This window comes from Notamacropus eugenii, chromosome 1, assembly GCF_028372415.1.
Source record: "Notamacropus eugenii isolate mMacEug1 chromosome 1, mMacEug1.pri_v2, whole genome shotgun sequence".
Taxonomy (NCBI): Eukaryota; Metazoa; Chordata; class Mammalia; order Diprotodontia; family Macropodidae; genus Notamacropus; species Notamacropus eugenii.
The window spans coordinates 523,458,955-523,481,093 of record NC_092872.1 but is presented as its reverse complement, the minus strand read 5'-3'; the positions used below and the strand labels follow the sequence as shown (position 1 = coordinate 523,481,093).

Genomic DNA, 22,139 nt, shown 5'->3' with positions numbered 1-22,139 from the left:
CCTGGTAAACCCAGCAGTGTCACCTTAATTGAGAAAACTTCATCTGATGACTGACCAAGGCTCTCTATTCCCCACTGCCTAATGGTTCTATAACGCTCTTTTCAACATCTCCCTACTTTTCTTCTCTCATAAATCAAGAATTTTTTATTTCCTAACCTAAATGTACACAAACGAAGCTTAACTTGTTACCAGCAGTACTCATTCCAAGAAAAGGACATGAACTCTGGACACCGCACCCTGTCAGTCTCTAAATCAGTAGGCTATGAGCACTTTGTTTTTCTTTATTAAAAATGTTCAGCCCATATTCCTAGGAATAGGTAGTAAGAATCAGCTCCTCAACCAATTCAAAGTAAGTCTTTGTATTGAATCTGTCCATGAACAGAAACCTTTTTCTCATAATTGGACTAAGTAAAGCTGCAGCTTGTAGAGAGTCCTTTTCCAAGTCCAGAGCAAAGTCAAGCAAATTCAGTCCTATTATGTCTTCCCAACCACAAAATCCCATTGCATAATTTTCTTCCCTGATTCCCCTGAAATAAGCTGTGCCTATTTCTCTTAGGAGGTAGTCTGACTCTTTATCTGACTGGTTAAAATCTTGATCTTCAATGGAAAAAGAGATGGTAGAGAAAGATGATTCCATAATCAGACCAACAGAGAACAGTAAAGTTGGGGTGGTGGGTGGGAGGGGTGACCACCCAAACTAGAGTTCCTAAAGATTTAGTAGTGGCACAATTTACTCTCCTGGACTCGGATCAAGTTCAAAAGGGCTACACTTACTGAGCAAGGAATGAAAACCTGGATTTAGAGCTGGAAGAGAACTCTTGCCATCATCTTGTCTAACCAGCTCATCTCCAGATGATAAAAGTAGTAATGGGGCTAGGATTTAAACCCAGATTCTGACTCTAAATCCAGTACTCTCTCCACTACATGAAGTTGCTTCTTGAATTCTCACCTGAGTCAAGTAGTCCAAAATGAGCAACACCATTAGAGCTAATTTTCCTTGTAAGTGCTTTAATGCTTTGTGGGAATGTCCAAGCAGCCCATGCCCTGGGATTTTCTTTAATCCACTAACACTTTGTTTCCTGGTAGTTTTGCCAGATTTTAGATGATTTCTTGCCTTTAGTTTTAAGGGCACTGAAAATTTGTTTATGACTGCCAGCAAAATACTGAAGTAAAAATAAGTCTATTTTTCCTTATTTGCCCCATAACAACAAGATGAACCCACTGGGTTATAAGGGTATCAGGGGAGAATATTTTACTCCAAGAAAAAGGGTTGTTATAGGGTGTGGGGCAGAAGAAGCTGTTTCTCCCTTAAGAAATATATGGTTATTAGTACTGACTGTGAACTAGGAAAATGGCTTGAACAGCCATCTCCACTGCTAATTTAGAATATGATCACCTGTCAGGTTTGAGGGCCTGCACCAAGTTCCCTTCCTGGCCTAGCAGTGACCTCCCTCAGGACGGTCCTATCTCTTTTGTTCAGTCTCACAAGCCCAGAGTTTCAGTTTCCCCCTCTGTAGAATGCAGGGGTAGAGAAAGATGATTGAGGATCCCCAGAACCCTTGCTGAGACAGGAATCTGATTATTCAGCTAGCAAGCAGGTCTCGAAGGTCACTGTTGCAGGGCAGTAAGTCACATGCTAACCGGGCCTTTCGGTCTCGAACAGCTTTTAAAGCTGGTGTGTGCTGCAGCAGGAGGCAACACAGATCCAAGTGACCTCTCTCAGCAGCCTGTGAAGGAAAACAACCATCAGGAAAAGAAAAAGGGAATCAAAATTCTCCTAAGACATACTAAGTCAGCTCAGATATTTCTTCCCTGAGGTTTTTCCATTGCTGTGCCCTGAAACCCCAATAGAACCACCTTATCTCATAAAAGAAGACAGTCACTATTTTAATGTTCTGGAAATAAAGTGACTCTCAGTTTGATTCTTTCTCGTTTGATGCTCCCATCAAAGAGTCAGGGATAAAAGGCAAATTCTGACAATGATTTAGACTGCTTTATGGATTAACTGTCTTGGTTCTAAAGCCATTTCTTCCTTAGTACCTTCTCTGTCACTATCCCAAAGGGAGAACTTGACACAAGCCAATTCCTAGCTACTGTAGGTTATCATCCCTATCTGATTTAAGTATTCATGACACAAATCCCTCCTTCCCTTGTTCCAATTAATTAGCAAGGATGTTTGAAAATTGATATATACCTTGTGTAGGCTGGTCATTCCATCATCATCTGCCACACCTGGATTAGCTCCATAGGACAGCAATAGTCGAACCACTTCAGTGTGCCCACAATAGCTGGCTCGGTGCAAAGCTGTTGCACCCCCATGTGTCTGAGCATCACACTTGGCTCCACTCTCCAAGAGGAACTGGCACACAGCATAGTGCCCATTTCGACTGGCATAGTGCTGTAGGGAATCAAGTCAATGGAAATCAGAACTGGGATATAGCCTTATACTTAAGAGCCAACTCTGAAAGAAGAGAAAGACAGGAAGAAAGGAGTAAAAGGCCAAATACTTGAATTATCTTCTGTATTCAATTTTAGTTCCAAATTCTCTCCTTCCCCCTCCCCTACCAAATGAAAAAACAAAACTCATTACAAATGTATGTAGTCATGCAAAACAAATTCCTGAATCATACATTTCCAAAAAGAAAAAGAAAAAAAAAATCCTTCAATCTGCACTCAAGTCCATCACTTCTCTATCTAGAGGAGGAAAGCATATTTCATCACAAGTCCTTTAGCACTGTGGTTGGTCACTGTGTAGATCACAGTCACTAAGTGTTTCAGAGATGACTATGATATCGTTGTTATTGAATAAATTGTTCCCCTGATTCTGCTCACTTTTTGCATCAATTCATATGTGCCTTCCCAGGTTTTTCTGAAACTATGCCCACCGTGACTTCTTATAGTACAATAGTATTACATAACATTCTCATACTTGTCCTGCCACTCTCTGATAGGCATCCTTTCAATGAACAATTTCTTTGCTATCACAAACAGGGCTGCTATATTTTTGTACATGATTCCTTTTCCTCCTTCTTTGATCTTTTCGGGGGTATGCTTGTCTCAACTCCTGTGTTTGCATGTCAGATTTTTTACTCAGCTCTAATCTTTTCAAGACCTCTTGAAGACCTCTACTTTGTTAAAGGTCCACTCTCCTCCTTCAACCCTTGCAGTTATACTGTTTTGCTGGCTAGGTTATTCTTGGTTGTAAGCGTAGAGCCTTTACCTTTATAGAGGTTCCCAAACTTATTTGACTTACTGCTCTTGTTTAAAAAAAAAAAATTTGCGCCTCCCCAGCCTGGAAATCTACCTTCTTTAACGCTTTAAGCTTTTTTCTTGTTTTGTTTTTGAAATTTGCATCATTTTAAATTACCACTGGCACCTCCTCCTCTCCCCCCACCCAGGATATTCCAAGCTCTCTGTTCCTTCAGTGTGGTGGCTACTAAATTTTGTGTGATCCTGAATGTGATTCCTTAGTACTTAAATTGTTTATTTCTGGTTATTTGCAATATTTCCTCCTTAACCCAGGAGCTCTAGATTTTCATTATAATATTCCTAAAAATTTCCATTTGGGAGTTTCAGGAGGTAACCAACAGACTCTTTTCAATTTCCACTTTGCCCTCTGATTCTAAGGTATCTGGGTAGTTTGATTTCATGATTTCTTAAAGTATGATGTGTAGGTTCTTTTTTTATTTCTGGCTTTCAGAGAGTTTAATTATTAAACTAACTCTCCTTGATCTGTTTTCCAGGTTAGTTGTTTTTCCAATGGGATGGTTCACATTTTCTTCTATTTTTTCAGACTTCTGACTTTGTTTTATATTTTGGTGTAGCATGGTATCCTTGGCTTCCTGCCAAGCCTAGAGGCCTGTATTGGGCTACCCGAGTCTTCCTTACCTCACCTCCCGAGGTCTTCGGCTGGCCACGCCGGATGCACGTATGAGAGAAAGGACGTTCCAGAGTCAAACAGGGGTTGAGCTTTATTACAGGGTTTCGGTTACAAATGCAGGGGGTCTTCTTTCTTAGGACGAAGAGGGGGAAATTTCCTAAGGAGGCTAAGCTTAAGGGATTGGAAGTAGAAGTACAAGCGGGGAGAGAGGGGGAGGGGAGAGAGGAAAGAAAAGAAGCGGAGCCCTACTTTTCTCTTTGGCTCCACACGTGCTAAGAGAGCTTTTAGGCTTCCTCAATCCTACTTAATCTTCAGCCACACAGTTTGCATCTCAATACCATGCTGTTAGGTAACTAGGTGTGCTCCAATCCGGGACGACCTCGAGGGCAGGGAGACTCCACCCATCAGGTATCTCCGGGGGAGAGGCGGAAATACCCGAGCTAGCCAAGCTAGCTCGGTCTGACCTTCTCGAACCCCCGCTGTTCATGGAGGGCCTCGTAAGACTCTAAGATTTAGAAGTCCCACTTTTACCTGCCTGAGACTGTCCACACGGAATTGAGCTTCCAGTCCCAACAGCTTCCATTTGGCAAATCCTAATTTTCAAGGAATTATATTCTTTGGTAAGTTTCTTTAACCTCTTTTCCCAAGCTGTTGGGTTTCTTTTTGCATCTTTCTTCCATAACTCTCATTTGTTTTTTGAAAAATAATCTTTAGCTTTTTTTTTTAAACTTTAATCCTTCTAGGAATTCTTCTTGAACTTGTATGTAAGCTACATTTTTCTTGGAAGCTTTGCTTGCAGATGTGTTCAAGTAATTCTTTTTCTTTTTTTGTGTGTCTTGAACTTCCTGTTACAATAGTAGCTCTTTAAGATGGAGAGTTCTTTTTTTATTTACTTATTCTTCCAACCTACTTCTTGACGTCAGGCTTTATGATAGTGTTGGCCTCTATACTCCTGGGGATGTCTGGCCTGCAGTTCTATCCTTTTAAATCCTTCTGTTGCTTTCACAGCTCAGTCTGAGAACCTGCAAGTTTTCAGTGCTCCCAAAGTGTTACAATCAAGGAAGAGATCTGTTCACTGCCATTGTAATGTGAGCTCTGAAATTTCCTGATCCCGAGTCTGTTGGCTTGCGTAGTATGGTTAAGAGTTTTAGCAGACTATTACCAGACTCAGTTACTATTAGCCCACTGCAAGATTCTGCAGGTATGGAGCAACTCAATTGTCAACTCTTTTTCATCTGGGATTCCTGCCCTAGTTATTCCAGTGCAGGTTTAGATGCTGAGCTAAACGCTACATCTGAGTTTCTTCTATGCTCTTGGGATCAGAGGATTACAGCTAGGTTTCTAGAACTTGTTCCTTATTCAGCACACAAGTAGGGCCCATGCTCTTGACAGATCTTCTCTGTCCTGGATCTATGACCAGAATCTTGGTAATGGGTGATGAAGCTGCCAGATGGCACCCATTTCTGCACCTAGTACTAATTCTGACATCTCCTAGGATCTCTTTCTGTCCTAGTGCTCTGTCTCACTCCTTTCTGTCTCTGGATCACCGAATGAATGTTCCTAGCCACCACCATGCAAGCTCCTGGCCAGTCCCCATTCCCAGTGTCTTCATACCTCTCCAAACTATCCTGGGCTGGAAAAATGACTCACTGTGACTTTTTCTGAACCTTCTCAATCAGAATGTGGACTGGTATGTTTTCTAAATCATTGTAGAGAAGAGATAGTGGCAAGCTAGGCTCAATTGCTTCCTCTCACTGCACTCTCTTGACTCTGTCTCCTTGAATTATTTTTAAACAACTCCCTTCCATCCAGTGAGTCCTTTTGTTCTGATTTAATGTCCCTTTCCTAGAGTCGCCTTTCTTCTATCAATTCAAGCCTTTCCTCCTGCCTTGTCTAGATCTAAAACCCAAAGGGATTATTTCTCCTCAAACTCATTTAAGATGTCAAATTTACCAAGGCAGTGTATCCAGAAGGATCAGGTTGACTGGGGTCTGTTTCCTTCTGAATGAAATATTTCACCCGTCCTAGGTCTCCATTCAGTGCTGCTGACCAGATCCCTGTGAAAAGAATTTCAGAGCATGAGATATATGGATTTCATTCTTGCCACTCTCCAAGGCCAGTTACCTTTCCACCTTCAAGTTTCAGATTCAATGCCTAAGGCCTGGATTTTGTTTATTATATCTTGGGGAGAGGCAGGGAACAAGGAGGTAGAACCTGAGAGAAGCAGCTCCAATTCTTTGCTCAGTGATTTTAATTCCACTCCTTAATATCTGAATAATCAAATTTAATATAAAGCAATCAAACAAAAGTCCAACAACACCTATTATGTATGTGTTTAGATATGACAAGGCCCTTATTAAACTTATAGTCTAGTAAGGGAAAAAATCCACGTATACTTTTACCACCCCTCCTGGATCAATGCCTTGTTATGGCAGAAGGGGTTGCATAGCCCAATAAAAACTATGAGCTATAATACCCAAGACAGAACAAGTCCCAGTGAAGTGTTCTGACAAGACACTGGAAAAGGAAATTGCAAACCACTCCAATGCCTTTGCCAAGAAAACCCCAATCAGTGGTCCAGGGGATCATGAAGAGTCAGCCAGAGCTGAATGGCAACACTTTTACCATCCCTTCAGATGAGACCCAAAGGCAGAATCAGGGCATGGTTGCAGAGCATTCAAAGGTATCAGAACAGGTTAAAACTTCTGGGATCTAAATATGTGGCGGCCCTCCCCCAAGCTAGCCACCTCATTTCAGAAAGGAATCCAGAAAAGTGACCTGTTCAAGGTCTCAGGGTAAGTGGTAGAAAAAGACTCGAATCTCCTCGGCTGTCGTGTGAGTCTTCTCTCCACCACAGCAGGCTATCTTTCCTGCCAGGGCCCACAGGGAATGGACAATGCCCTCCTCTCTCCCTCTCAACCCAAACCCCCACGGGCCTGCCCGAGAGCCCGGCGGCCTGCCCCGCAGACGCGAGCGGGCCGCCCTCGCTCCCGCCCCGCCCACCTCTCTCGAAGTCCATCTCTTCCAGGGTCTGCTGCACGCTGGGCACGGCGCTCTGGTGAGAGCAGCAGGCGGCATCCCCGCAGGTTCGGGGCGCCGCCATGTCCTCAGAAGCCGGTTCACCCTCGGGGAGCTACCAAGCACCGCACTACCAGAGGGGAGGGAAACAAGGATGGGAGCGCCTTGCGTCACTGCGTCACGTCCCGCTGCGTCAAGATGCGTACGCCCCAACTGCGTCATGGCGTCCTGCCGCCCCTTCTGCCGCGGAGCTTTCCGGCAGTAGCCAGACAGGAGCAGGGAGCGACGGCTTGCTGAGGACTGAGGTAACGACTCTTCTTTTTTCCCAGCGGTTTCTACAAGGTGTGCTGGGCGGCCAGCTGCCATCTTGCCGTCCGAGGCCGGGCCCGGAAGACCAATCGGAAGGCGAAGGTTTAGCCCCGTGAGCCAATCAAAGTCGCGGAGGAGAAGGGGCGGGACGATGGGGCGTAAGGTTCTGTGTCCAGCGGAGGGCGCTCTAGGATCGTCAGTGATGGGGCGGCGCGTGGCCCGACTACGGGGGAACGGGACTGGTCGGGGACGGGTGGAGAGGCTCCGGTCAGGACTGCGCCTGCGCCTGAGAACCTGCTCCTGCCCTGGGATGTGCTTCTGGAACTGGGCCTCAGGCCGGACCGCGGGGCTGCCCTTGGAGGCCGTCGGCCCACCCAAACCCCCACGGGGCCAGGACCGTCGTGGGATCGCTCTCGTCCCGGTAATGATAATCGTGCAGGCGAATGAGGCCCGCTCCCGGGTCCTTGTGATGGGAGACCGCACGTGGGCAGTCTGCCCAGCAAGCATTTATTAAGCGCCTCCTGTGTGTAATCGCAGTGCCAAGCGCTGGGACTGAGACACACAAGAACGGCCCTATTCTCCAGTTTTCAGTGTAATGGGGCAAAGATGCAAAAACTAGATAAACACCAGGCATAAGTCTACAGGGTAGAGTGGAGATAATCTGAGAATAGGCCTGAGCCCCGAGGGGACCTCAGTCCACGAGGAAGGCGATCCCGGCGTGGACGGCCCTCCGCGTGCAGCGTCTCGTTTTACAGGTGTGGGAGGTTGATCGCTTTACACCCGATCATTTTACGGAGGCACCCCAGGACAGTGGAAAGAGCGCGGGCACCTTGCCTCTGAAGTTTGCCCCCTGTGGGACCTTGCATTGGGGCTCAGATTAGATGACAGCTAAGGCTCTTTCCAGTTCTAAAACTGACCCACAAAGTTGTCGCTCTTAAGCCCTCTGGGCCTTAGTTGCCCTATCTGCAAAATGAATGAGATCCCTTTACTCTACACGTGGTGTTCATCCCATTGAACCCATCGCTATTATCTCTCGGTGGCATTACAGTCCCCTTTTCCCTAAAGCCTACAGGGCTCATTGCAAAGGGAAAGCTAAGGGAGATAACATCCAAGATGTCAGTCAAAATTCTGCCTCTTCTCAAAAAATGGAATTCCTTTGTGCTAGCTAATGGCTAAGGTTTAGGGAACCCCAGGATCCTCTTACATCAAAGACCGACTGGTCCCTATCAGCTTTTCATGGTCTTATCTCCTGCCACTCTGTGGAACCCTCTAGTCATTTCCAAACATAAAAATCTGCTTGTCTTTGGGCACCTTTGTCCAAGCGTCTTCCTTTCCTTTCGCTCACTTTTAATATTTCACCCATCAAAACCTCCCCTTTTCTACTGGGCTTGATCTCCTCCATCCAGTCTTCACTCATGACTGCTCATGTGATCTCCACAACTACGTTAAAAGTTAAGAAATGTCACACTTTTAAGTATATATACTTCTGTAATCACACTTGTAATACCTTATACATAGTGGGCACTCAATAAATTAAATTCATATTAAGTATTTGTTAAATGAATATAGTAACTTGACTTCCTTAATACTCATCCCTTGGTTCCATTTAATAGGGATTTTTATTCCCCTTGAATTCTTGAATTTGTATAGGGGAAGGGTGAATTTGAAGTGTTCATGTAAACTGAAGCAGCTGGTAAGGATTTTTGGTCAGGGAGAAAACAGAGGATATGACTATAGTTGTAGAGGGGTCATCATTCAAGCCAAAGTTTATGGAGTCAGACTAGGCTAGGGACCAGATATCACTCACCCTGGTGCCAAAAGGGTTAAGAGATAGTCCCATCTTCCCTCCTTCCCCTAGATTGCTTTGGAGCCCCAACCTTTCACACACCAATGTACACAAACACGCACAGACTTACTCTGTTTCTAGGAAGTTACCCTCATTTGTATCCCTCTCTCCCCCTAATCCTTAAGTTTCTGGGAAGTCTCACTCTTTCCCTCCATCCCCACCCCCACCTCCTTTTACCCTGACCTCTCCCATTGGCCCACAGCCAAAGCTGGCTCCCAAGAGGCTGTGGCTGCCTGGTTCCCAGCTTCCTGGCCACCACTGTGGGAAACAACTGGAGCCAGAGCTGCCCCCACTTCCCACAGAGAGCACAGCAGGGCAGAGAGCGGACAGTCCAGTTCGCCACCCTAGAATTCTGGAACAAGAAAGGGTTCCCCCCCCCATCATCCACCCCAGCTCCTTTTCCCACCAAGCCTTCCCCTTTCAGTGCTTAGCCGTTGTCACGTCTCTCTTCCTTCAAACTCTCCAAGGGTCTAAACAGATCTATGACGACCACCCCAGCAACTGGGCTTAGGGTTATTTTCTCTTTTATTTTGCAATATAAAAATATTCAAATATTTACAACAAATAAATACGCAGGGACACAATAAATTACACTGTCAGGACCCCTTATCCTCCTGCCAAGGGGCTGTGCTGATAGGCCACAATCCCCCTCCTTCCCCATCCCCCCGCCCCCACAAGTATAAAATACCACTGAGCCCCAGAAGGCCAAGTAGGACCCCCTCCCCACTCCCCCCAACAAAAGGGCCCCACCTCCCTCCCTTGACTCTTAAAACATTCACAGCCCTAAGAATAGGCCCAGGCCCACCCCTGAGCATTTACTTTCAAAAGGGGGGTACAACCCTACCTCCCTCCCCCACCCCCATATGTACATCTCTGCCCCACTATTCCTCTCTCCCTTGAGAAGGAGTTATATACCATCAGAGGTCTCTGGGCAGGTGAGGGCAAAGAAGGCAGAGTGGTACAACCCCAGACCTCTTCCCCTTCATAGGTCCAGGAAGAAGCCCCTAGGAGGACCCCAGGCCAGGGAAGACTAGACAGAAGCAGGAAAGTCACATTACACACAAACATACACGCACGTGTGCACATACATACACACACATACGTACACACACACCTGGAATTTCTGTCTTGAAAAGAGTTTGGCTGCTGGGGCCAAAGGTCTGTCTGCAGGATCCTTGGCCTCCTCTCTGTGTAAGGAAGAAGAGGCCATTTGTGGGGTTGGTGACCAGAAGGCAAAAGCCCAGAACAGAGCAAACCCACATGGCAGAGCCCATGGTGAACAGGGCAGGTCCCCATGGCCGAGCAGGTTGCTGGGTAGGAGCCAGCCTAGACAGGGCAATTCCCTAGCTAGGGCCTATCCCAGGCAAAGCAGATGCCTGCAGCCACGTCCCTGAGGTAGCTGGTGCCTGTGCAAAAGTCGGAGCTGCACACCCCCCCCCCCCATTGTGGGGGGGCTCCTCTCATACAGATGACTCTTCAGGGTTTGAGTCAGGCAGTGGCTGGCGCTGCTGTAGTTTTCGCCTCAGTTCATCTGCTAACTCAGGCAAAGGATGCACAGGTCCTGCCCGATCATCTCCGCCTAGCTGCAGCCGCACATAACCATTGGCATTTGAGCTGCGTCCACCCCCCAAGTGAAGTCGAGTTGGAGAAGGTAGGGGCTGGCCTGGGATTCCAGGAGGTGGAGAAGGGGGTCCTCCGCCAGGCTGGCAGCGGGCATGGCCAGGTACAATCTTTAGTGAGCCATCTGAGTAGTAATAACCAACTGGGTCCCAGAGTTTCTCATCAGTGTCAGTCCCAGGCCGGAAGGCAGGGCTGGTGGGCTCCTTGGGCAACTCCAGTGGGTATACCAAGGTTCTCTCAGCTGCTTTAGCCCCTTTCTCTAACTCTTCACGCAGTCTACGTCGAAGTGATAACACTAGAAGCAACAGTACCAAGCACAAGGCCCCTAGGGCCACTACTGCAAGCCATACCAACCCCAGATTCTCCAAGGGGGCTCGGGCTTCCAGTGTCACTGACGGACCAGCTACCACTGCCACCAGGTAGCCTTCAGCAGCCAGGCGTGCTCCTTGCTCCTCAGAGAAACAGTGATAGGCACCAGCATGGCGGGGCTGGGCTGCCAACACCACCAGGGCCTGTAGTCGGACATCATAGAGTAGTGACCCAGGCTGCTCAGCTGGCAGTTCTCGGCCTCCAAAAGTCCAACGAGCATGTGCTAGGTTGGAGGAGAGGCGGCATGGGAGCACTAAATCTGTACCAGACACCACAGTGATGTTCTTGGGAGTGATTTTAACTGTAGGAGAAAGAATAATGGGAGGATTTAACGTAAGAAACTTTGGGAATAGAGGGGACATGAGCTACTTCTTGTGGCCACTGATTGCCCACTCAACCCAATTCAGCAATCTTGAACAATCTCTGGCACCCAGTATAGTCATGGTAGATGCCGTCCCACCTGCCTTTGAACAACAAGTCAACTCACCTTTCTTGCCGGATCGAAAGTTGCAAAGGCCTGTATTTGAGTTCACCACATCCTGGATAAATGGAGATCTAGCAAGGGAGGGGAAAGCCAGAGTTAGGAAGAGCGCCCACCACCCCAGCTCTCCACATCTTACTCTCTTGGGACATGGAGTGTGACTCACTTAAGGTGACCATGAAGGGGCACACATCGACTAGTGTTGGTGCTCCATGCACAGTAAGGATCACGGGAGAGGATGCAATCAGCACAGGATCTGTACTTGCTGCAGTCAGCTAAGGGAAGTTGAGTTAGCTGTGATCGTGAACCAGCAAAGAGCAGCTTCTGTGGGGGAAAGCATGGAAAGAGGAGGGTCATCAGGAGCCCACTCCCTGCAGAAATGCTGCCATGGCTAAATAAAACACAGAGGAGGAAACAAGTCAGATCTTGGGAAACTAAAAGGGTGGAGGAAGGAAGTTCATAGGCCCAAGGAGTGGCTTAGAAGAATGGCTTAGAAGCCTTATTCCAAAAATGAGGAGGAGGAGAATGAAATGGGAGATGAAAACACAGGAAGAGAGAATTGGTCTAAGTATCAATAAATGGGACATGGAGAGTTTGTGCTACCTTATCATAAGACAGGACAAGGCTCTCCACTGGTTCCTTATCAAACACCTGTAGCTCCTCAATCACATGGACCCATGCACCCAAGTTCACAGCCTTGTAGAGCCAGCCATCCTCTGAAGGGAACAAAGCAGAGAAAAAAGGGGGTAATAGTCCCCAGTAAATAAGGGGTCAAATAACAGGCAAGGCAAAAACATTTCCAAGAAAGAAATACAAGCTATCAACAACTATATAAAAGAATGCTCCAAATCACCAATGATAAATACCAATTAAAACAACTCTCAAGTTTCATCTTATGCTCATAATATTGGAAAAAATGAAAATGGCAAATGTTGAAAGACTGTGGGAAGATAGGCACGTTAATGAACTACTGGTAGAGTTTTAAACTGACTCAGCTTCTGGAGAACAATTTGAAATTACACTTTAAAGGTCATTCAGCTGTACAAACCATTTGATCCATTGATACCACCACTAGATATATAGCCCCAAGGAGGTCAAAGACAAAAGGGAAAGTTCTGTATGTACGAAATACTTGTAGGAGAACATTCTGTATTAGCAAAGAACTAAGAGGAAAGTGGGTGCCCATTAGTTGAGGAATAGCTAAACTAAATGTGCTATGTTAGTGTAATGAAATTATTATTGTACCATAAGGAATGATAAACATGAAGAATTCCAAGAAACTTGGGATGAACTAAATGAACTGATGCAAAGTGAACAGAACCAGAATTTGCATGATACAAGAATGTAAAATAAAAGTTAAAGTTAAAGGACTCCATATCTCTGATCAGAGCAGTGTCCAGTCATGACTTCAGAGGACTGATGGTAAAGCATGCCTTCTATATCCCAACAGAACAGTGGTAGATTATACAGGTACAGAATGAGGCATACATTTTCAGAAACAGCCAGAGTTTTGATTTGTTTTGCTTTGGCTTATTTGTTAGAAAGGGGGATTGGGCTATGGGGTGGGAAATGGTACAGTGGTTTGGGAAAGAGACAGTGATGTAAAAAGAGCAGCAATAAAAATTTTAAAAGAAAAAAATAGGAGTTCCCATGGCATCCCCCTTCATATAGGACATCTCTGATACCTCTAGTGTTACACCTCTTAAAACCATACCTGTCCCAATGAACAGCACATCATAGGTCACATCATCAAGCCCTTTCACTTGATCAGCCACCAGGTGAGTGAAGTTGGTATCCTTCTTCACTAGCAGGGGCCGACCCCACCGAGGTCCCACCTGTCCCTCCATCAGTGGGTGTTTTTTGGCGAAGTTAAGGGTGTTATCGGGCAACTCCAGAGAACTGGTGTAGCCATGATGTCGGTGCCAATTGTTGATGCACTAGGGAAAGGGAGCGGAGAGACAGTCATCCCATGGCAAGGGCTGGTAGCCACTAGCAGACTTCCCAGCCAAAGACCATCTGTAGGCAGCAAGTATCAGGGTCCCCTGCCATCTGCTTTCCTCCCACCATAGACTCACTGAGCCAGGCCGAGGGCTGGGGACCGGGTCAGTGTAAGGACCCCACTTCTGCGCTTGCTGCTGGTACTCTTTGTAGGGCCCCTCAAACACTCGCTGAATGTCTTCTAGTTGGTACTGGCACACCGCTGACAGGTCCACATCACCCCTGAGAAGCAAGGAAGGAGGTGAAAAGGTGAAATTTGGCCTTGAGAAGGGCTGAGTGGAAAGAAACAGAAGCTAGGTCCTGGCTCTGATACTTACTACCCATGTGATGCAACCTCCCTAAGCCTATAAAATGGAGATGTTACTAACTGAGCTATGCACCTCACAGGACTGCTGCTGTAGACCTTTCCTGTCCCTGAACTGCTCGAACCCTTTTTCCCTGAACTACTTGGTATATGTTTTCTGTTTATTCTGTATATGCTTTTATGTAACTTTGAGAACAAGGGTTGTTTCATTTCTGTCATCTGCAGTGCTTGGCACCATAATACATTTTTGCTAATTGACTGATAAAGCTTTACACTGCTATGTAAATGTGAAATATGGTCATTATTGAGAGGCATTCTGTTTTAATCAGTAGAGTCAGGAAGACCTGGGTTCATGGACAACCTCTGACACATAGCTAGCTCTGTCACCAAGGCCTTCTCATTCACTAGCATCTCCCTACACCAATGAAATCACGGGGCTGGACCAAAAAAATTATCACTGCTACTATGCCTACATTAAGTTTAGAACCAACAGAATTCCAGAATTCAGAATTTGGAACACATTCTAGGATTAGAAGCCCAACATAAACCTTAAGATCACAGGAATTTAAAACTAGAAAGGCCCCTTAAAGATCATCTAGTACAACCTTTCATTTTACAGTTGAGGAAACTGAGGGCCACAGAGATTAAATGGTCATAAAGGTGGTAGCAGAGCCAGGGTCTGAACCCATGTCTTTTGATTCCAAAGCCAGTGTTCTTTTTAGCATTTCATACTGCTGCTGCTACCTAGTACTCAACTTGGTCCTGAAATAATCCCAGGGTCAAGATCCCTGAAATGCTTACACAGCAACAATGTCTGATACTCAGCCTTCTCTCCCCTTTGTTGATTTTAAATCACTAGAGAAATGGGAGCTGTTACTGCCCGTACCCAGATGGAGGACAGCTGACTACCTGGATGTTTCAGTGTTCCCCAACCTGCTGCTCTTTTCCAGCTTTGGACATCCCTTCCTCTGTCTTACCATCGGGCCCGAAAGACTCCAAAGAAGGTTGTGTTTAGCCAATTGTCTTCTCGCAGGGTGTGCAGGGCCTGAAGCTGATTGAAGTAGAGCTGCCGATCAGGAGCAGCACATACCAGCCGGGCCTTCAAGAAGGTGGTCCACTTCCTCTGCAGTGTCCGTGCACCTCCCATATCTCCCTATGACAGAGAAAGAAGGAATCTAGTGAGGCAGCCTCAGCAACTTCTTCCCCAAAGAAGCCCTGGTCTCCCTCAGTTCTTGGAAGGCCTGAGCATCCAGATGAAGGCCAGGCTTTTGAGGCTTCCTCTCCAAACCTTAATCCTTGCACCTCCCTCCCACCCCCACCAGTATTCCATCTCACTGCCTTATACCTTGCACACTCGAGCCACCCGGGCCACCACCTGCTCAGCATAGCAGTTGTATTCTACAGCCCGCTCGCTGAAGAAGAAGTAGATCTTGTCATCATCACCTGTGGGGCTCCCCACACTTTCTGGCACATAGGCAGAGCCAACAAAATGGGGTTCTATTGGCAAAGGGGGAAGAGTTAGTTCAGGGAAACATCTGGCCACTGAAATTGCTCAGGGCCAAGGTCATCCCTGAGCTTTCTGACATACATCACCCCACCAGCCAAGCTGCCATCACAGGACTCACCATTGAGCCAAGAGTAAAGGTATTCATTCTTCATAGAGTAATGAGGCCCCAGGTTGCGCAGAATTACTGGTTCTGTACCCAGAAAGTTATTGAGTGTTGCTGAATACAGCTCACCATCTATGGGAGACCAAGGATAATCCAGTTAAGGATTCCAGATGAGCATTTACTCATAAAGTCTAGTTCCTTAGGATCCCAATATCCATCAAGGTATAGCCACTCACCCACAATGAGGCCAGTGTGGCCTTTGGCTGGGTCATAGGGACATTTGCCCTTCCCATCTTCAAGTTCCCCGGGCTCCAGAGAGAAGGTGAGTACATCCTAGGATGGAAAAGAAGATCAAGATTGAGAAACAGCAGTCTCAGAGGTCTAGAAAAGTGCCAGCTCGAAGGAGGGCAGTACTTACAATGTAGGTGCACTTTGGCTGGAAGGCATAGGTACCACAGGTATACAAATGTGAAGAGTTGTATGGTTGCAGGAAGCAGATGAAGTTGAAACACTCCGTCTAGGAAGAGAGAGACATTCTGTAAAGGGCAAAGGGCTCATGACATGGGGCAAAGAATAGCTAAAGAAAGAAACACTGAGGGCACGGGAAGCCTGGGGGGAAGGAAGAAACCTAAGTTCTTAATATGAGATCAGTTATTCAGAAAAGGGACCTAAGGTCTCCAGCTTCCCCCTCCACTGTTCTCCCATCCTTCATGCCCACCAGTGCCATAAGAATCTCCCACCTGGTTGCTCTTCCCCTTCTGGATACATTCAGCTTTCTTCTCCACTGTAGCCTCCCATATGATCTAGGGACAAGGGGGAGAGGGGTCAGTTAGCACTAGCTCAAGGTGCCTCATCCCCATCCTGACCCCTAGCACCCTCCACCTTGAGGCACTCTCACTTCTCCTGCCTCTCACCGATGATTGCAGCTCCAGAGTCTCCAAGCTGAGGGCAAAAAGGGCTTCTCGGGCCCCCACGTAGAGGACCCCCTTGCTCTCAGCCAGTGTCAGTGTTAGAAAATCTTGGATGCCCACTTGAGAGAATCGCCTCACCACAGCTGCCAACTCTGTGGGACAATGAAGGTGGTCAGTGGAGAGGAAGGGAGTGGGTAGCAAAAGCCTTGCTCTCCCTGAACTCATCACCTACTAGCTTCCCCTTCAAAAACCAAAATTAATAATCTGCCCAGCTTTCTCTATTATTAACTCCCACTTAATAGTCAAAGCAGCCCATGGTGCTTTATCAGTCTCAAGCAGGGGGAGGCACTGGTAAAAGCAGCTCTCAGCCCCCAGAAGCTCCACCTAGGTCTCTCACCCTTTCCCAGGCTTAGGAGGGAGCAAATCATAACTAGTAAGGAGGAAGGAAGGATATCCCGGCCACAGCCTCTAGCCAAAGGAAGCCATCAGACAGACGGCGCTCAGGGTCAGTGGCACCTCCGGTGGGGGGAGACCTTCCCCCTCCCAACTTCCTTTCCTCCACTCCCGCTTCCTCCTTTGCACACCCATCTGATACTACAATCCAGCCAGGATCAGCCTTGGACATGACAACTATAAGGCCTTCCTTATGCCCTCCTCACCCAAGAATGGGATGCAAAGCTGGCAAAATGTTGTTAGAAGAGACGCAATCCCATCACTGAGCTATTTCTTTCCTGAGATACAACGGATATGGAAGTAGAAAATGGTAACTAGAACCCATGATAGCTGAAATCATAAGGCTAACAAACTAGCCTTGGAGCCAGTAAGATAGGGGTCACATGAGTCAAGTCAAGGATCTCTGACACTCCATGTGATCCTAAGCAAGTCACTTAACATCTCAACACTAACATCTTAACATTAATATTTTCTTAAGATTTTAAGTTGCAAAGAAGGTGAACTTCCTTAGTAATGGAGTTTCCTCACCTGGGCATTCCCTGTACCAATGAAATCACAGATCCCAGTCCCTATCCCTGTAGAGGAGTAGAACATGTGGGAAGGAAATCAGAGTGGCAAGAGACAGAGTGGACAGGAGGCATCAGTAAAAGGAAGATCAGGGCAATATAAAGTTTGGGAAGCATGAGACATAAATCTGGGACAAGGGCCTAGGCCAAGGGCTAAGTGCTGAAGCCTGTTTAGCCCCGAGTCACCTGGAAAGTATAACAGGCAAAGCTAGTCTACAATGTTCACACATTCACATGACATGGGTCCCTCAAAATAGCCACCAGTCTGTCCTCAGGGTCCTTCTCTCCCCATCCCCTTGGCCTCTAGAGCCAATGACGTAGCCGGACACAGGCTGGCATGGGAGGGCTTCATTAGCATCCAACATGGAGCCTGTGGGAGATGATCTCATTCTGGGATCCCCAGGGCCTACAGGTGACACAAACACCTGACATCACCTGGCTGCCACAGGTTGGGGGAATAAGGAAGCCACCACAGGGGCCCCCTGTCAGTCTTATACTGTGTCTGGTGTGCCACTACAGAAAGACATAAGGGCTCTGATCAAAAAGAAGTTGAAAAGGTAAGCAGGTTCCCTAGAGTACTGGGAGAGAGGGAGGGGGAAAGAGGAGGGATTATGGAATAGCAACTGGATGCAGGATGGTTCCACATCCTACATCCTTCCCTTCGAACTGGCTCTAGGTTCTTTCCTTCATCTTCCAGCATTACCAGCAGCTGGTACAATGGAAAGAACACTGCCTTTGGATCAGAGTATGCAAGTTCAAGGCCAGAGTTTGTGACTTTATGGCTTTGAAAGTCACCACCCCTTGGCTTCCTCATCTGCAAATTAGTGGAGTTGGACCAGTCTTCTTCAAGCTCTAAACTTTATCATCCTTGGTGCACAAGAAGCACAGAATGCAGGGAAGTGATTTTGCAATAGAAAACCCTCAACATAACAGAAACAGCTAAGACTGGGAGTGGGGTGAGGCTTTCAAGGGCATGGAGAATGTCAAGAAGAGACCCCAAGAGTTCTGCTCCTATTTCTCCGTCCCTTAGGCTACCCACAAAGGTTTCTTAGAAAGCATGCAACAAGAGTCAGCAGGGATCAGAGAACAAGGCAAGGAGTCAGACTGGAGTGAAAGAAGCAGTTCCTGCTTATTCCTCCCATTCCCCTCTTATTCATTGCCCCCCGGAGCTTGAGGCACTCACCCCCATAGGACACGGTCTTCCTAGGCACGGGGTTCCACCAGGCATTGTCCCCATAGCCCAGGCCCAGCAGTGCCGATGCCACCAGCCAGATGCCCAAGCATGGGCCCATGGTGCCTGCCCCCTGGCCCTCGGCTCTGCACCCGATGCCCTACCTAAGGAAAGAGAAAAGGTCAGGAGCAGGGCCAGGGACAGACGGCAAATCAGAAATGGCAGGGAGTGGTCAATTCAGAAGACCACACAAAGCAAGCACTAAGCAAGCACCTGATCGGGGGATCTACCTAAGGCCAAAGTACCTCTTATCCAGTTGTCCTTTTGATTGAGAGGGGTGGACCCAGTCGTCTTTTTCCTTTTTCTTCCCTCCCCCTAAAAGGTCTTCCTGCTCTTTATCTAGGAGGGGGGTGGGTGGCTGAGTCAGCTGGTGAGGGGAACACTTCCTACCCTCCTAGACAGACTCCAAGGAGCAGTTCCCTGGCTTTAACCCTCTCCTCCTGCCCCTCCCCCTCCCCTCTACAGGAAGTTGTTTAAAAAATAAAAAGGGGGAAAAGTGGCCCCTCCACCCACCCTCTTTCGGCTACTGAAAGGTTTGGTTTTTATCTGCTCTGGAAGCAGGGGCCTCTACCAAAGCTCCCAGCTTTCCATCCCATCTCAGTCCTGTCCACCCAGAATTGCCCAGTTTCCACCAGAGAGGAGGGGAGTCACCCAGTTTTCCAAGGGGTCTTATTTGGGAAGCTGTGACTGAGAAGCCTGTCATCTTGACCTCCCCCCACCTCTGACCCTGCCTTCGCACAAGATCGAAACAATAGCTCCAGCCCCTCGACCTGGCCAGCTGCACAGAAGCAGAACAGGAGTGAAGGCCTGGAGGTGACGGCCCGGCTTACTAAATCCCCCTTTGTTCCCCCCAGAAGGGAGGCAGGAAGTGGGTGGGATGGGCGTGGAAATGACCAGGGCCTCATCCTGTCGGTCCCTCAGGCAGCCTCCCAGGAGACACCAGCCAAGGGAGTAGGGGGAGAACAGGGAGCATTCAGGCTCTCATCAAGCAACTCCCCTCTGTTCATACAAAGAAGACAGGAAAGGGGGTGCTACCTAGGACCTGAAGGGAGCTTGGCGTGGTGAGGTGGGGCGGACCCAGGGCTCAGCAAGCACAGAACCTAGGCTGGGCTAAGATCCCCAAGTTGTGGACAGCTCACCCCAAAGACCTTCGCCTCTGGGAGGGCCAGCTGGATCCCAGTCCCAGGGCAACTCTCCATTCCCACATCCTGGGGGAGCAGACAATGTCTTGGAGCAGGGTGACATGGGAGGTGGGGCCCTCACCCCCTCCAAAAAAGGGTCCTCAGAGAGAGCGTGCACACCCCCACCACCCCCTCCCCACAGCTCCGGGGATTTGAATCCAAACAAAGCCGAGGAGCCGGGAGCGTGGCGGAGGCATGGCCAGCCTACGCCCCCTGCCGGCATAAACCCTAGCACATGGGGGGGCACTTTTACTCTTCCCCCCAACCCCTAAACCCCCATTACTCCTTCCACGTCCCCCCATTCCCCCAGGGAGGAGCCGAGCCCAAGCAGCCAGCCCGCATAATCCAGTTCGACAACGGCGCCCCCACCCCCAGCTCCTCCCAACTCACAAACAGCAGCCAGTACCCTTTACACCCCTTTCCCACCCCCCACAGATCCATGCAGGGAGGGGGAAGTGGGGGCTCCGAGATCCAGAAGGAGACACCCCCCGCCCCCCCGCGCCCAGGTCAATCCTCCCCGTGGCGCTCACAACTCCCCGGGGGGTGGAGGCTGGAGCAAGCGTCCTACTCTCTCTGGGCTCGGGTCGTAGTAAGCAAAAGCTCGTCTCCAGAATCTGGGACTCGGGAGTCTGGGGGAGACAGCCTGACTCTACCCACTCTACTTACTCGCGGGCTCAGCCCCCCGGGAAGTGCTGGGGGCGGAGGGAAGGGGGGGACCGTGGGGAAATCCGATCTCACGGCACCGGCCATAGCTGGAGCCCGCCCCAAACTTTCCATCGCTAGTGGGGAGGAGCGAGACTGGGGGCAACTGCAATTCTCAGGGGCCAGCTGGGACCCAGCCCGAGGGGAACGGGGGCCAACCGGGCGGGGGGGGGGGGGCCAGGGGGTGGCACGCAGCCCCACCATGATCTCCCCCGGATATCGGACCCGAGCAAAACAGCAGGATCGGGGTGCCCCCCCAGACCCCAGCGAGACTCCTCCCCCCCGGAGCCCCTGGGATAGGAGGTCACCCAGGAGCGCCGAGCTCGGGGCGCGCAGTGCCCAGGGAGACGCGACGTTAGGGGGACGAGATCGAGGGAGAGAACACTTGTGCCAGAGCTACGGGGGCGCCACAGTATCCTGGGTCCCCCAACCCAGCCCCTCCCCCGCGGGCAGGTTCCACCGCTGGGCACAAAGCAGCCCCCGGCGACCAGTGCCTCCCCCGGCGCAGAAAGCCCGAGCACCCCCCGCTCCGCCCCGCGCAGCTCAGGTCCCACTTACCTCCCAAGCTCGCTCGGCTCCTCTCCGCTCAAATCCCCGGGCGCCGCCCTCGCCTCCCTCCAGCTCCCGCGGCCGCTCTCGCCTCCTTCTCCTCCTCCCCGCCTGCCTTCCTCCCACTCCCTGTCCCTCCTTCCTTCCCTCCCTCCCTGGCCCGGGGCTCCTCTCCCTAGCTCGGCTCGGCTCCGGGTCGCGGGGTTCCCCGTGCCGTGGCTTCTCCCGCTCCCTCTCGGCAGCTCCAGTTCCCTCCACCTCCCCCTCCTGACGTCAGGCCCCGACCCAGAGCGGGGGGAGGAGAGGAGGGAGGGATGGGAGAGCTCGCCAGCGAGGGGGTTGAGCGGGGCTCCAGCCCAGCCGGGGGCCAGTGGCCCACTGGGTCACCTCGCACCTAGAGTTTCCCGAGATTTCTTACAGCCAGCAGCTCTGACGCACCCCCACCTTTCCCTGGAGCCCACTGCCTCTCCAGCCCCCCCCTTCCCAGTCAGATGCTGCCCTCTCCCGGGGGTGCTGTCCCTTTACTTCTACTTCACAGACGCCTTTCTCCCAATCAACCCCACCGGCTACATAATGCCTCTTGGGGATGGTGGTGAACTACCATTAGCCGCAGGGGATTTGACTCACCCAATTCTCTCCCAACTATTCCCCCCGCCAAAAAAACGCATGTTTCGTTGCTCTGGCAGGCCGTAAGATTGAGGGCAAAGCTGGAGGCTCCCAGAAAGCTGCTAGGGGACTCAGAAACCCAGGTTGGGTGGGTCTGAGAATTTCAAAACAGTTCACAGGCCACATGGCAGAGATGGAAATCGAAAGAGATTTATCTTCATTCTGGGAAGACAAGGAGAGATGATCCTCCTAGGACTGAGAGGTTCCTACCAAAATCAGAAAGACTTTGCTCATTCCAGAATCCGTTCCCTGATCCTTTCCTCTCAAGTGGATCCTGCCTTTCAGCAGTCTTTTCACTGAAAAAAATTGGGGCTTCTATAGGGGAAAGAGCACTCTGGTAGACTCAAACATCCACAGCCAGAGATGAACAAAGACTTTGTCTACCCTAATCAACAAGTTCAGTCCAGCGATAAAAAAATACAAGAACGTTAGGGTCTGGGCTCCA

The 22,139-nt window shown here is 49.2% G+C and overlaps 2 protein-coding genes across 7 annotated transcripts; both read right to left on the bottom strand.

Moving 5' to 3' along the window:
* Positions 1 to 270: 270 nt before the first annotated feature.
* Positions 271 to 7,011, bottom strand: ANKRD39 (ankyrin repeat domain 39). The gene is made up of 4 exons (XM_072633801.1): positions 6,884 to 7,011; positions 5,834 to 5,937; positions 2,195 to 2,398; positions 271 to 1,727 (listed from the first exon to the last, which is right to left on the bottom strand). Exons 1-4 carry the CDS (start codon positions 6,981 to 6,983, stop codon positions 1,584 to 1,586), a joined length of 552 nt encoding a protein of 183 aa, XP_072489902.1. The 5' UTR covers positions 6,984 to 7,011; the 3' UTR covers positions 271 to 1,583.
* A 2,549-nt stretch (positions 7,012 to 9,560) lies between these two features.
* Positions 9,561 to 21,752, bottom strand: SEMA4C (semaphorin 4C). Of its 6 annotated transcripts, none has more exons than XM_072633793.1 (16): positions 20,346 to 20,624; positions 18,842 to 19,804; positions 18,549 to 18,700; positions 16,350 to 16,498; positions 16,176 to 16,238; positions 15,854 to 15,952; positions 15,672 to 15,768; positions 15,451 to 15,567; positions 15,171 to 15,322; positions 14,803 to 14,978; positions 13,599 to 13,743; positions 13,238 to 13,460; positions 12,127 to 12,239; positions 11,690 to 11,847; positions 11,530 to 11,597; positions 9,561 to 11,343 (listed from the first exon to the last, which is right to left on the bottom strand). In XM_072633793.1, exons 3-16 carry the CDS (start codon positions 18,655 to 18,657, stop codon positions 10,514 to 10,516), a joined length of 2,499 nt encoding a protein of 832 aa, XP_072489894.1. In that variant the 5' UTR covers positions 18,658 to 18,700; positions 18,842 to 19,804; positions 20,346 to 20,624; the 3' UTR covers positions 9,561 to 10,513. The 6 variants fall into 6 exon arrangements, with proteins under 6 accessions (XP_072489894.1, XP_072489897.1, XP_072489896.1 ...); XM_072633796.1 differs by having other exon boundaries at positions 19,736 to 19,804; XM_072633795.1 differs by lacking the exons at positions 18,842 to 19,804; positions 20,346 to 20,624 and adding an exon at positions 21,656 to 21,752.
* Positions 21,753 to 22,139: the final 387 nt, after the last annotated feature.